Raw genomic sequence first — 15,309 nt, forward strand, 5'->3', positions numbered from 1 at the left:
TAATGACACCTTCTGCACAAACATAACATAAACTGTCAAGCATGTCACTAATTAAATATTTTGCTCCCACAGATGAGCCTCAAACCGTGAAGCTGACAGCAGCTTCTCCTCAGCGACACAAACTGACAAGGATCTGCAGGAGCGTTAACTGAAAGTGACATCAAATTGTTGAGGTTTCCGTCACAGAGAAGACTTTTTCGAGTGCAGGTTGACCAGGATGGAAACGCATGGAAACGCTGTGGTTCGGAATCCGACTGATGAAATGTGAGCACATTATTCTCATAACTTGTGTTTGTTTATCCTCCTGTGCTCCCCATTCCGGAGTTCCAGTCTGATCTGTTCAGCATCGGGATGAAAGCAGCTACGGTGGCTGAGCATGGATCTCTGACGCATGCGTCCCAGCTAGCTACAACCTGCCACCGCAAACCTGCAGCTGCTCCCATTTGCATATCAGAGCTGCTGAATCAGATGCACGGCTGAGGTATGTGAACTATGCTAATTCCTGCCTTGGGGCGCCTCCCGGTACCAACCTCCACTTTTACAAATCAAGTGGCGAGTGCAGGTTGAAGGGCTCTCTGCCCAACACACCCCAAGTGTGAAAGGTTCAGAAAGTTCAGCAACTATGAAGCAGTGAAGACATTGTGGATCATGAAGGTTGCTCCAATTTCGACCCACTTTGATAGAAGTTGGGCCCTGAACCTCCAGTGTTTCATGCTTTACTTACTCTAACACGCCGGTGTGTTCGTACTGTTTGGCTCCAGGTGCTGCAGCCTGACTCCCACTGACTCCAATTTAAAAGCGGGAGCTTCTTCTCTAGAAAGTTTGGAGTCATTTTTCTCCCGAAGCCATTTGTGCCTCCATCGATTCATTGAGGTCGTTTAATTAATGAATTGGTAGAAACTGTCGTGCAATAAGACTTGGGGGGTGAAGGATCTGGCGTCCTGGTTTGATTGACAGGCGCTTTGCTCACGTGCTCCTCGTCATGGCTTCAGTGGACAGAAGGTTCCACTCTGTGATAATAAGCGCAGCATCGTCATCATGACCGGTCTAGAGGCCGAGGTCACAGCTACTGTTGTGTCTGGAGTCTGTCGTCCTCCTCTTTTTCATCCATTCCTCAGACACCATCGTTTCCGTGCGTTGCCGCGTGGAGGCGGGGCCACGGGACCCGCGCACCACCTTCATCGCCCTTGCCCTTTACGTCACGCCTGATTTGTCTGCAGACATTCAGCGTAGTTGGGGGCTTGTTGTTTGACCTTTACACTGAGCCATAGCTGCCACCTCTGCTACAAATTGATCCGAGCTCCACATTCCATCACAGGCAATTGAAATGTTTAATTTGTCGCGTCTGTTCTACCTGTTTTTATCACGGCCGCTCTCCGTTTAACCGCTCCGCTGACGCAAACGGGACAAAGCCTCTACGAAGAGTAATTACTGGTCGCCTCCGTCCACACGCAGCCAGAAGCAGCTTTCTTACCAGGCGTCGGCGTTCCTCCTCCACGGTGTTCAGCAGCTGGGAAAACTCCTTGAACGACTGGGCTGAAAACACACAAAGCAACGAGGGATCAGTCTGACAGAAGCGCATTAAAAGAGCAATATCACACGTGCGGTGGATAAAAGGCACGACACACAAAGCAAAGCGTGTTCACCAGCGAGTGGGTGGATGGATGGTGAACCACTATCCTCTTTATATTTAAAAAAAAGGAAAAAAAGCAGGCATTAGGCGTCAGATGTTGCTGGCACCCCGCGAGGGCTGCAGCGCCGAGCTGAAATGTTTATTTGCACTGCAGCTCCGGAGCTTTCAGCGCCGCTCGCTTCAGAGCCTAATAAAACCATGCAGCTGTCCAATTTTAAACCAAGACTAAAGAACAATACTTCAGTTGGATGGAGCCCACTGATTGCATCCCTTTATTTCCTTCCCGGCTGGGCTCGACAATATACCGCCACAATTTAGGGCGATGGGGCTGATGTGCTGGAAATACGGTGCGCTCACGCCATCTGGGCTGCACTTCACCGGCTTATATTTCATTGCACCGGACCGGACGGATTCCGGATAGAGCACAATGGCGTTTATCTGCCAGAGACGCGAGCCTGGATTGCTTCACGGCTTCATTAAGCACGGGGCCAGATACGGCGCGGCCTCCCTCGGTCAGCTCCGCGTCACCCCGCGTCCCGCCATTTAGCCGTTTGCCAGCGCGGTGACGTGATCACCAGCCGCCCATGCATCATCCCGGACACTTCGCTCCATTTGCACGGCCGCGTTCTTCGGGACCACGGAACAATGACTCGGCGCCAGCGCTCCCACAGGCGGGACGGCCTCCTATTAACGCCGCCGGCGCTTTTATCAACAGCTCCGGCCTCTCGGGGGGTAAAGGGCACAGCTGGAGCCGTTGATGGGACAAGATTAGATTCCAACAAAAGGAAACGGGAGTCAGAGCTTCCAGGATAAAGGCAACAGACTGGACTCGCATATGAAAACATACATTTATGGATATAGGTCTTTCTGCATTATACATGATCTCTGTATTTAACTTTCTGTTTTTAAATGTTCCTCCTTGCTCAATGTTTAACTTCTCTGGTACAGATCCGAGCTCCTCTGACTTGTTCGACCCCAGAAGACTCCCAGCAGCTCCAGGGGACTCTGGGATTGACCTTCTGAGAGAAGGGCATGTAACTTTTCTAAAAATTTAAATTTCTATAGCCACATCAATCTTTCGGCCCCATTGATTCCTAGATAACTGGCATGGAATGTGAATGTCACTGCAGGAAGTCATAGAGTGAAATCAATAAAAGGTCAGGTGAACCCGTCTGGCAGCACATACAGGATCCTGGCGTTATGTGGGGAAGTTGGGAGCATCAAAGTGAACTATACCAATACTGCATCAAGATCACGGCTGGCATTCTCACAAGGGTCCAGCGATGTCAGTCAGAGAGCTCGCTTTCATTGATGACTAGATTGATTTCAAAAGGCTATTTCTTGTTTCATCAAATAGTAATCATGGCCTTTTCTTCCCATGGCGGCGACTGGACACAGACGTTGAGCTCCGTGTGACGAAATCATTTCTATTCAGGAAAATCTTGAAAAGTTAACTCAAATTCTTGCCTTTTATTCTCACACATTGCAGGACATTACGTTATTTTTTTCACTACATTTGTGTCAGCGTTGCCGCTGCAACGGTCCTGATTAAGAGCCTCCAAAGTAAATTCACTGTTGTCGGCGGTGCACGAATGTTTCCAGACAGATGCCCATAAATCACTGGCGGCTGCTGCTGTGCATCTGTAAATAACGACGTGACAGGTGGGCAGCTAAAATAGCCATTGTTTAATCCGAGAAGGACACCGGTCCTGATGCAAAGCCAGGGAGAGGGAGCACTGCCGCAAATTAACGCATGCTCAACTCTAATGAGGCTTGGATTTGGGTGTGGATTTTTCCAATCTGCATAATTGGTCCACGGCCCCCCTGCCCATCACACGGCCACTACAGCTTAATGGGAGAAAGGGAAAAAATATTCATTATGTATTCAGATGAATATTACAGCCTCATGCAGAGGGGGGTCGATATCCAGTTTAGCCCTCACAGATGGACAGTAATTCAGCAGACTCCAGCTCCACAGAGTGAAAGGACTCAGGCTGAGGATAATGAGCAGGCTGGAAAAAACGAGAAGAGCAGGAAGAGGCCAGACCGGGAGCCCTGCCCATTAGAGCCACAAAGACCCTCTGCACAGCTGCTTCCATATTCCTGCAGGAGGCAGGAGGTTCGCACCTCCATTAATCTCTGACACTGATCACAATTAGTCCCTGTGATCTCTCATAGGCCCGCAAAGATACGGAGGAAGCATCATAAGCAAATCAATAGCATTAATTATACATGCACTGCAGACAACTTTAAGGATCCATACTCAAACCTCAAAGCCAAACTCCATCCCAAGAATGTGCAGAGTGTGTTTAATTTGGTCTGAAACGTCTCCTAATGACTCTGATCAGGGTTCGGCCTTTTCTATTAACCACTTACACCAGTCAGAATTGCTCAACTCTAATAATATAATTTGGTCCTTCTTCAAAGGATATTAGCTCTTTACATATGAGCAAGAACTACAGAAAATAGTTTTCAAGTGTCTCTGAAGGTACAAATGTGAGAAAAGGAGACTAATTGAGAAGCAGAGAGGAAAAAGGAGGAAAAAGCAGAGGGAGAGGGGTATGAAGGGAACTCACCGATGTTGACCTCGTCATCGGTCTCGGCGTCACCTAAGCACTCGAACTGGAACTCCTGCAGGGACTGGGAGAACTTCTGGACAGCGGCCGACAGATCTGGAGGAACCACAGCGTCTGAGCGTTAGGAGGTTTGAAGCACGCGCTGAATGGCACACACACGTGTACAAACATCCTTTGATTATAGAGCCCGCAGTTATTTCACACTTTACTTACTCACCAGTGTATAGAATGTCTGTGTACGTGCAGCACAATACGCAATATGCGGCGCGGCGTCGCTCGCGATAAAGTGCCGTCCTACTTTTCAGAGTGACATTTGACAAGTTCCAGAGAAAAGGCTTTTATTTTGCGTATTTCATTTCCAGCTGAGTAAAGAGTGGATTCTGCCTTTCATTCAACCATTTACCCGTGAAGTCAAAGAAAGGAATGTGTCTCTCTGGTCTCAGAAGTATTTTCCCAATTGTAAATTTGCATTTGAGACTTCACTTCCAATGACTTCAAAGCATTCTGTGTCATTTAATAACACTAAGTGACTGTAGTGTATCCATGTGTTACTTTGATCAGGACTCTTTCTTTGAATAATAGTTTGGCCTGTTAGCACGGTAAATAGCACGGTATCCATCAGTGAAGAACAAGAAACCTAAAGGCACAAATCAGCCTTCTCATGAAGCTGCAGTGAGACAATTAGCAGCAAACGTCTCCGTCACGGAGCTCAACGAACCCACCGCCGTCCAAAATCAGCTGAATGGCTTCATCAGACGCTGCATCAGCGCCACAGGCAGCGGCGCCGTGAAGCACAAGCGTCTCTGGGAGTCGCAGTTTGTGGGGATGAGTCAGACACACAGCTACTGCACGCGGCCGTTCAGGAGCCAGAGCCGCGCGTTCACCCCACGCCGTCTGACGCGGGCGTGAACGTAATGATGAACTGAGCCGGGCTAATATCAAACCTCTGATATCAGGGGGAATAAAAAATAACATAACACAGCGAACATGAAAACTCAAACACGTCCCATAACCCGTCACCACCGCCTCTGGAGGAAATAAAACCTACTGTTACTGTCTGTGCGCGTAGATTGAGCTGCTTCTGCAAAATAGGCTCCTGCAATTAAGATGCGTAATTTCAAAATAAAATAAATGTTTATTGTGCACAGACAGTGCTATAAAATAATAAACTCTTACTGTACATAAAGAAGTTAATGGTCGGCACATTAGATATTAAGGTGTTTGTAACGAGGATCTCAGGCTCTTAAAAGCACAAGTCGCTTGTAATTGTACTTTATTTTATATTATGCAACTGGTTTCCATTTGTTTCATGCCTCGGTTACATAAAGGTTAGTGTGTGGGTCGACTGTGAGTACGTTCTGCAGAGGTGACCATAACCCGTGTTTACAAGTACTTTAAAGAGTGGGACGAAGCCCCAGTGCGTAATGGACGCTTTTAACATTTCATAATCCAGATGAATTTATAATTAAAGGCAAAACAAGATGGAGGCTCTGAAACACCCTGACATTTTAGTTGTCAGCCCACACAGTTGGAAATGTTCACATTTCTCTCATATCCATTGTTGACAGTGACTCACTAATTGCTTCTCCTCTTCTTTCGTCTCGCATCAACTGTCTTTACTTCAAACAACGGCGAACTTGACAGACTTAAAAGCCGGGAAAGTGCGAGACGGCTCACCATCAAACAGGATCTAGTGCAGAGACGCAGGTGCACGTGTGCGTTTCATAAAGGACTTAGTTTTGATGAAAACTGGAGGTCAACGTTGGTATAGTTTGAATTAAAACAGCAGGACATGGTTTTTTATTCTCGGGGTAAAGTACTGAAAATCTAAAGCTTCACGAGTTTCATATTTAACGTGAGTTATTCAGGATTAAATAAATAAAGATCCTACACATACACTATTACACAATAGTGTCGTACTGATTAATTAGCTGCATTAGGTGCAACAGAGCTATTAGCTGTCGATACGCTGGAAACCTAACCTTTGAATTCCTGTTTGCTGAATCCTATCTGTCTGAGGTAATGTTTGACAGCTCATAAAGAATATTGGGTTGAAACCAACTCAGCTCAGTCTATGTTGTACAGAAAAGCAAAGAAATCAATGCTCTGATTCTCCCAGGACCTTAAATTGCTCGGGAAGTTTGATAAAAGGACTCGTGATGCGAGTGGCTCTTCCTCCATCTTCACCGCAAGCACTGTTACAAGTAGGTGGTGTATTTTGGTGATTGTATGAGCAGAATAACCAGACACACACTCGATGAGGCTGCAGATCTGAAGGCTCCTACAGAGAAACGCTCTGTTGGATGAGTCGGACCACTTGCGAGCGCTGCCTGGGAGCCGCTCGGTGGAACTTTGGGCGCTGCGTCGTGCCGGTGATGCGCTCCTGCTCCCGCTCTCACTCTCGAGCCGCTGATTTCCGATCGATACCGCAGTGCAGTTGTCTGGATGTGCTCGCAGGACCATCAATAATGGATGATCTTTTAGCTCTGACATTAAGACAGCCCCACGTTCCCATCAAGGTAATGCATTGTTTTCTGATAGCTTCCGAACAGGGAGGAAATGACTAGCGCCAAAGCAGCATCACTGGTTGCTTTGTATTCATCATCCAGCAAAACGTTCAGCAGCAGCTGAAAAGCGTCAGTAGCAGAAGTTACAGTTCTTATGAAAGGTCGAATTAGTCTGGGTTAATTATTCTATGATCGCTAAATGATGACTTACAATAAAAATAAATAAAAATCCTGGGCGATGCGCTTCTGAGTGGAGGGCTCATGGGACATGTAGTTGACAAAGACGCTGAGAAGAAGCTGCAGCATAAGTGGGACAACGTTGGTTTCCTGCAAAAAACAGCATTTGTTGCTAGCTGACCTCAACTGGAGCAACAAGGGAGCAGATGATGAACCGGTAACAGTCTAAATAAATGTGTTTTTATCACCGAGCAGTCGAGCTCATCGCTCATTGGCTGCAGCTGCATCCTCTTCCATGCACCAAGAACAAAAACGCTATGCTCTTCAGTAGAAAGCCTGGTTGCTGCTATACTTCAATAGGATCATTTGCATATTTAATTAGGCTAATGCTCAAAATAGGCCCGGGAGAACAATTCTGTCTCTGTTTTCTATCTGTACATTATTTAGTAAGTTTGGGAGGCGCCACATGATTTTGGACCTCGGCTCATTAGACGCTACAGCAGAAGAAAACGCCCCCCTTTAACGCGATCGAGGCCAAGAAGCAGAAGACGAATGGAAACCGTACGCGTAGAAAGGAAGATTAATGAAAAAAAGAGGTTTTAACCTCAGGCTCGCGCCGACGGTGCAACCGGGTCCAGGACCAAGGTGACATTCATCATCACATTAACAAACAAAGCTCAGAGTGAACTCTGGGAAGGATCGTATGGATTCTGGTTATTGCTTAACGACATTAAGCAAAGAGAAAGATGGCAACAACTGCAGCTACATTAAACACATAAATCTGGTGAAGGCTGATATGCGCTGACATTAACAGCGATTGAAGGCCCTCCAGTTTCTGCGGTGCTCCGTGCAGACTTGTCATGTAATTGCTGGTTACATTACAGTGATTACAGTAAATAACACATCACAGCAGATACCACTGCAACACAGAGACGCACAGTGGTAAAGCGGATTAGGCTCCGTCTCAGAAAAACAGTGGCGATAAGGGATGAGCAGTGACAGAGGGAGGTGAGCGAGGCCTTCACGGGTCCCCGGATATTTCATCTTCCACGTCCGCATCTCCTCCGACAGCAGCAGGGATTTGGTGCATTCCTCTCGTGTGTGTCCAGGGGAGTAATAAGAGCGAGGCATAACTTTAATAAGGCCTCAATCCCAACACGTTATTTACCGCGGGAAGCGAAGCCCTGCAATAAGACGCGGCGGAGCTGCAGCAGCGCGAGTGGAAGTAGAACGGCGATAACGAGGGAGGAGAGCAGCCGGACCAACGCGCGGCTCATGCAACTGTCCAAAGGCGTCCGGTCTAATGTCATTACAGGCTGCTGTGAAGGGTCATTACAGCACCGTGCGCCTGTGCAGCTTTAATGCGACCTGTGGAGACGACGCTGTGTCCACTCAGCCCCCACCGGACACGCCCACCACGTCATCTCCAGGGCAACCGAGCACCACCACCGTGTGCTGACAAGCGGCGAGAGACACGGCCGCCGCCGCCTCGAAGGAGGAGCTGAAGAGCGTTTTTATTTTAGTAGGTCAGGACTTGAATCATAATAGGAGGCCATGCTTTAATGCAATACGGCTCTGTGTGCTTTATGTAAAGCGTATTAATGGGTAGGGGCACTGCAGTGTACACACACACACACACACACACACACACACACACACACACACACACACACACACACACACACACACACACACACACACACACACACACACACACTCACACTACAAAGTGTGCTTGTATTCTCAAATTTGACAGATCTCAGTAATGTTGTATCACAGCTCTCGTCTTAATGCAGTGAATCATTTTTAGCTTATGCAGTTTCATTACTCATCTCCTGGGAAAATGCCAAGACTTTTAAAGCGACTGGCCATAAAAATGTGGCAACCTGCCAAACATTGACTTCAGGGAACTTCACAGCGACGAACCAGCAACAAGCTCAAATCTGGCTTCCACAAATCAGCCACGGCTGAAACTGGGGGTTCGTGCAGCGCGTGGTCGAACGGCGGGTTTCATTCATCGGACGTCCTCGCGCTGCACTTCCAGCTCTGACTGACGTCTTCCTCCCGACGCTAATGACTAAACAGCATCTTTGTTGTGCTTTCACTCCCACGAACAGTCTCCGGGGTTTTAATGACGTGCTTTAACGCAAATTAGTTCCGAAAAGCTTTTAAAACCTCGAGTCACAAACGCGCTCCATTAAAAAAAAGCAGGAATCCGCACAATGAAGAATTCGTCTTCGGCTTTTGCTAAATGGCAGCAAATTTACGCTGTCGCTCAGATGAACGAGAAGCCACTCAAGGTGCTTTCTGTTTAACATTTACCAGGCACATTTCCAGGCGCTGTTATACATCTTTAACTCAAGAAAACACTCCAGAACACGAGCGTCCGGCAACAACACAGGACGTGCACTTCATCTCGCCTGGCGCTGATTTCAGATGAGGAGGTCTTCAAAGGGGAACACGTCTTTGCGCCGTTGCTTAACAGCAGACAGGGAGATCCCTTTGATGCAGCGCTGGGGTGCATTGTGCCACTTTGATTCCATTTGGAGGGATCGTGGTGGGGGAGTGGCCCTTCAGGTAAGGCCTCTTCCACCTGCTCACTTAGATTTGCCTGTCAGTCGCCCAGCGGGGGGCCGAGCGTAGCCGTGTGAAGAGAAGCAAAGAGACGGCACACCCGGAGCATACCGAGTGTCCCAGTGCCAGGTGTTACCTGAACAAAGCTCTACCTGGCAACACACACACACACACACACACAGGGGAAGCACCTGCCGGTCGGCCTGCGAGCTAATGCTCAGACGTCAAGGAGGTTTTAACGTGAGGGAACACAGCAGGAGTGGATGAAGCTACAGGCTAACGGTGAGTGTGCAGGAGATGATGAAACAGGACAGGAGGGAGAGCAGCGGCTTGGTTTTGGTTCCCAGAAGACGTTTGGAAACAGATTATACTGCTTTTAATGAATTCACTAGTTAATTGAATTAGGTTCAGGTCACTAACGTTCAGGATGTGACAGCGGAAAGCACATGTGCCGTCGTTGCTGTTGTTTCTATTCATTCAAGAGGCGAATAAACGCTCCGCGTCTCAGAAACAGAGCTGATGCAACGTTACAGCCCATTTTTTAGCTCCATCAGTTATGAGCTCTACAATTCAGCCGGAATGAAAAAGGCGGTCGAGGCGCCGCCGTCATTTATCACCGGGTGCGCAGCCTTTAGACGGAGCCCAGGGATTTGGGTTCTGCAGAGACAAAGGCGCCGCATCTGACACTGTGACAGAGATGAAGGCGCCGCAGGGACAAAAAGCCACGATGCGTTCACTGCCAAAAGTTGCCAAAACATTATTCTACTTGTTCTTGCTCAGAGAAATTAGCAGGAACGCGAGACACTTAGCGATAAGCACCGGGTGAACCAATCAGCCCTCGTGTCTAATGAACCTCCCTCCGCGTGAGCTGATTCACACGAACTCACCAGCTTTACCCACGAGGCGTTCAGGGACGCCTTCTGTTCACAGGTAACTAACACACATCATGGTTTTACCAGTGACTCATCTGATCTTAAAATACTAGCACTGCTTTTAGCCTAGACGTGGAAAAGATGAGCTCTTCGCTGAATTTCACCTGGACCGGATCAGAACTCTGCATCGCAGCACAAAACGTGTCCATCTGAAGCGAACGTGTGAACTCGGATTGTTATGGAGGAGAAGCACGGCGGCGGCAGAGGCGGCGGCGCGCGATGCCGGGCGACTGGAAGCATGAGAGCGGTGCTCAGTGTGACAATCACTTTGACTGACAGGACCACAACAGAGCGCTTCAGAGCAGGCCTCAATCTGGCATCTAACACGTTCCCCTGCACAGTCTGCGGGAAGCAGCTTTTAGCAATACAACGTCTAATCCCTTTATCGAAGGCTGTCCACGGGAACAGGCGAGGCGCCGCCGCCGCCGCCCGGCGTTGTTGCCAAACAAGTCACAGAATGTTCTCCATTACACGGGTTCAAAATCATCAGAGCGGCGGCGATACGCCGGAATATGAAATGGTAGATTGCTGCGACACACGCTGCCCAGGACGTACACACACACGCACACACACACACACACACACGCACGCACACACACACACACACACACACACACACACACACACACACACACACACCCACACACACACACACACACACACACACCACCGAGAGGATTATAGGAGGATGAATGAGGAGATTATTATTATTATTATTAATTTTTATTAGAAGGAGGAGGATGATTGGGGCGTTACACAAGCGTGTTTACAGGACATTTCCTGTGGCTGAGCCTTGCGAGCATCATCTGCCCTCAGACAAACAAACACTCAGAGTTCCTGATGCTGGAGGCAGTTGTGAGAGCACTTTAACACACACACACACACACACACACACACACACACACACACACACACACACACACACACACACACACACACACACACACTGTTTTTATTTAATAAGTGAACTAATGGCAGCCTTGTTGTTGTACATACGTCATGTGTGTACAGACTCAGCTGGAGCGAGTAAAGACGCTGTTTACAGACTTAGTAAATACTTTGGTCTTTATAATAGCAGCCGCCCCGTGCGTGTCAGCCATTCATTACTGCATCCATCCTGTGAAGGAAGTGTCATTCTGAGGCTGGTGAGCGAGCGTGGGCGCGGGGCGGCGGCGTCACAGGCAGCCGACATAATAACGGGCTGTCTTCTACTTTCCACTGAGCTAAAGTGGCCGCGTTCATGAAAGCTTATTAAAATGACACGGGGAAAAAAAGGACCTTTACGCGTCTGCTGATCAGAAGTCTCAGATACGCTGAACATTTAAGCCGATGAAAAGCCAACTCGTGCACCTGCTGCAGGCGCGGACGCGGCGTCGGCTCCTCGCCGTGCGACGCAGGGCATTTATGTGTGAAGGACACGAGTCTTTGCCCACGGCTGAGTCTGAGCGAGTCTCTGCGGATGCCTTCCTGCACGGGACCGGCAATGCTTTCCACATTACTGACAGTCATGAATGTCATGAAGCGACGGCCCCCCGCTGTGCGTCTTCTACGGCAGGAAGGAGTTTGTGCTCCGTCGGCATCGCTGCGGCTAAAGATGACATCACCTGCGGCCGCGCTCCGGGTCCGTTGACTCTGAACCACCCACTCTCTCAAAGCTAAAGGTCAAGAGGGTCCAGAGCCTGGACCGGGTCACTCTACTCCAGGTTAATGAATACTGGACTCACAGCACACGGGAGCACTCCCAGTTCAGAGGGCGGCGCATCAAATCCAGTGCAGCTTCAGACGGAGGAGCCGGTACCGAGGGCGGAGAGGTTGCACGGCTCCCTCCACCTGTCAGTGTCAGAGCAGCGACCGGGCTGAGAGCCGCCCACCAGCTCCTGTCAGTTTCCTCATCCCTCTGGAGAAGCGCGTGTTTTAGACCCTCAGCGTCCAGACTGCAGCATTTATTTCTAGGTGAACCCGGGCAGACAATGAGTTTAAGTCCACGCAGCTGTATCTGAGCTTTCAGCAGGAAAACAAGGAGTTGGCAAGAAATGCACTAATGATGCAACTTACTGCCGCTGACTTTTCTCCATCGCGGCCACAAATGCAACCCTGCGCGCGGACTTGCAGGCGCGGGAGCCGCTCCGCAGGCGTTCCCGCGCACACGCCGCGCTCCATTTTTTATAGGCAGCTCATATTAATGCATCTGCACCTGAGCAGAACTAGTTTGGACAAATGTGCCGCGCACCGCGTTCACCGCGTATCATTACCTGACGCGCGCCCGCGGTTTCTCCCACATTACTCACCGAGGGATGATTAGCGGCTTGAACGTGTTAAACTGCTGCAGTCAGACGGAGGAATTAATGAAAGTCAGCCGTTGGTATTTACACCGGGTCGGAGGAGCCGCTGCTCCAGCACAAGTCAGCCCACAAGTGGACTGTTTGTGATTTGGAACAGTTGAATTGAAGTCAGAAGCGTCAGGAATAAAGTGCACATTCACGAGTCATGTATAAAACAAGGAACCTCTTGCTTTTTCGGCCCATTTCGTCTCTGCTGCTCCAGAAGCTCAGCGTCCACTGTACCTGGAGGCAGCGGTTTAAAATGTAACTCACTGTGTCAATACCACACGGTTAAATCTGAAAATAAGTAACTAAGAAACAAAACATGGCCTCCAGTCACACATTTACCAGCGTTCAGTGGAGTCCAGTCCAGCTTGGCTCGGAAACATGAGGTCATCACCATGAGTCCATTACTTCCTGTAGCGTCACCGTGAACCACGACGGCGTCGTAAGTTCAAGAACATCAATTATTTACTTCTGTCTTTCACTTCCTGAACTCTCCCTCCTGGACCGAAACCTTCCACATAACAACCCGATCCACCCACTTCTGCATATGATACGATCCACGTTCTCCGTCCACGTTTCTGCATTATGGACAGAACCAACAGCTGCTACATCGTTAGCAGCTTCCAGCCTCGCTTTAGGAGGCCCGGGACCTGGTGGGACACAGGCTGGAACCTGGAGGGGCTCAGCGGTGCACTTTCCTGCATCAATAACCTAATCAAAGGCTGTTAAGGTCTCGGATCACTTGCGGCTATTTCATATGTGTAGTCCAGGCTTCCTGCTGGGGGCCTTTTAAGTATTAATCGCTTGCCTGGACCTCTGACATCCTGTTACCGAGAGGGGTCTCAGTGCGAGTGCAGTGAGAGCAGGTCGCAGAGAAACAGGAAGCAGGAAAAAACAACGTGGAACCCACGGGGCGGTCCCGAAACCTCGGTCCGACCCGAAAGCCGACGGCGGAGGAGCACCTGAGGAGCAAAAGAGGAACGCGACCCGGCGGTCCCGGTTCCACGCGTAAAAGCTCGGCGCCGCCGTGTCCCACTTTTGAAGGACTCTCATTGTTTCCCTGACGGTCCCACAGAGAAGCCTCTGACCCATTAACTCAAATCACTTACACCCACATTCCTGAACGTGTCAGACACAGAGCAATTATTATGTATATTACGCAGACTAATATTGCACCTGGCGGCCACAGTCGACGCTCCTCGGGGGCCGCGCCGCTTCCATTTGGCCATAAAACGCATGGAAACATAAAATAGTTACGCTTTATCACAGTAAAAGTTGAGAGAATCATGTAAAGTTGACCCGTATTATAATGAAGATATTGAGCGATGGGTTAGTGGTGCACTTTGCCTCCGTGCCGCGGCCTTTCTATTTCCAGCCCGCTACTTTCCATATTTATTAGACCTATATTTCTCATCTCTTTTTCATTCGGCCGTTAACAGACCACACTCGCGCCTACAGGGACCAGAACAGGGAGTCCACTTTAATCAGAACAGCTCGAGGAGGACGCTGACCCAGTCTGGCTGCCGCATCTCCATCCAGACAATCATCCGACCCTCGGTGATGCAAGGACGGCACTTCCTCGGTGAGAGGCGGCTGAGAGTGACGGCACATTGCATTAATAGAGTTCAAGCTCCAGCAGCCGCTGCGGCCGCGTAGTGATTTCCATATGTCCGCTCTCGGCCGTGCGACCGGGTATTAAGAGGGAAATCGTGCACCTTAGAGACACGGTTCTGGTTCGGGGCTTTGTCGGACGGGCCCGTGGCCGCGGCGGAGCCGAGAGGGCGGACGAACGGCAAACAAATGTCCCGGAGCGACAGCAGCCCCGGAACAATGAGTTATGCGCGCCTGTCCGGACTCTGAGCCCTTCACAGCAGGAGGGCGCGGGCCGGCGGAGCTCAGAGCGGGCCGGGCCCGCCCAGAACCGGCACCAGCACCAACGCCGGAGTCGAAGGAGCCGTAATGAACGCGTCGTCTCTCATTAAAGCTCATCTCCGCAGCCGCAGGAGGGAGGACGTCACTTACTTCTGAGCGCGGTGATGAGCGTGCTCCCGTCCTTGATGAGATCTTTGATGAATTTATTGGTCCTCTCCAGCTCGATCTCGTGGCATTTGATGCGCTCTCTGAAGTGCGGACTGTCCAGGAAGGAGTCGCTGAACTCCAGCGTGGGGAGACCCATCGCGGCTCGCGCGCTAACTCGCCCCGTTCGACTTTCTAACTCGAGCGCGTCGAAACCAGCGTTCACTTCGCCATCGCGTCGCTGCGTCGTTTCGGCCGCGGCGTCTGCGAGCTCCCCCCGACAGCAAAAGTTTTCCTGCCCCGCTTCACTTTCTCACTTCCGCTTTGAGTTTTCTCCGCTCTTTGTGAGAAAAAAAGGGAACCTGTGGTCGTGTGACTCCTGCTGGTTGAGTCTGGATAGTTTCTAGAAGCGCAGTTCAGACGCGTCAACCCACCGACAATCAGGACGGAATCATAATAAAAAAAATCACACCGACGCTTGATTTGAAGTTTGTTTTTATAAAACACATGAAATAACAAATATTGTTTCCGCTGCCAGTTTTGCGTCAGCGTCAATGTGCCGCTGTC

General features: G+C 49.7%; 1 protein-coding gene across 2 annotated transcripts in view; it reads right to left on the reverse strand.

Moving 5' to 3' along the window:
- The window catches only part of LOC114867835 (rho GTPase-activating protein 42), a 40,599-nt gene extending 25,500 nt beyond the window's left edge, over nt 1–15,099 (reverse strand). Inside the window, exons 1-3 of one of the 2 annotated variants that reach the window (XM_029170887.3) lie at nt 14,749–15,099; nt 4,210–4,305; nt 1,475–1,536 (exon numbers count right to left, since the gene is read on the reverse strand). In XM_029170887.3, the coding sequence (XP_029026720.1) occupies nt 1,475–1,536; nt 4,210–4,305; nt 14,749–14,902 (312 nt within the window). In that variant the 5' untranslated portion in view covers nt 14,903–15,099. The remainder of the gene's footprint in view (nt 1–1,474; nt 1,537–4,209; nt 4,306–14,748) is intronic. The other variant, XM_029170889.3, reaches the window with a different exon arrangement.
- Nucleotides 15,100–15,309: the final 210 nt, after the last annotated feature.

The sequence above is a fragment of the Betta splendens genome, chromosome 13, assembly GCF_900634795.4.
Source record: "Betta splendens chromosome 13, fBetSpl5.4, whole genome shotgun sequence".
In the NCBI taxonomy this organism is placed as follows: Eukaryota; Metazoa; Chordata; class Actinopteri; order Anabantiformes; family Osphronemidae; genus Betta; species Betta splendens.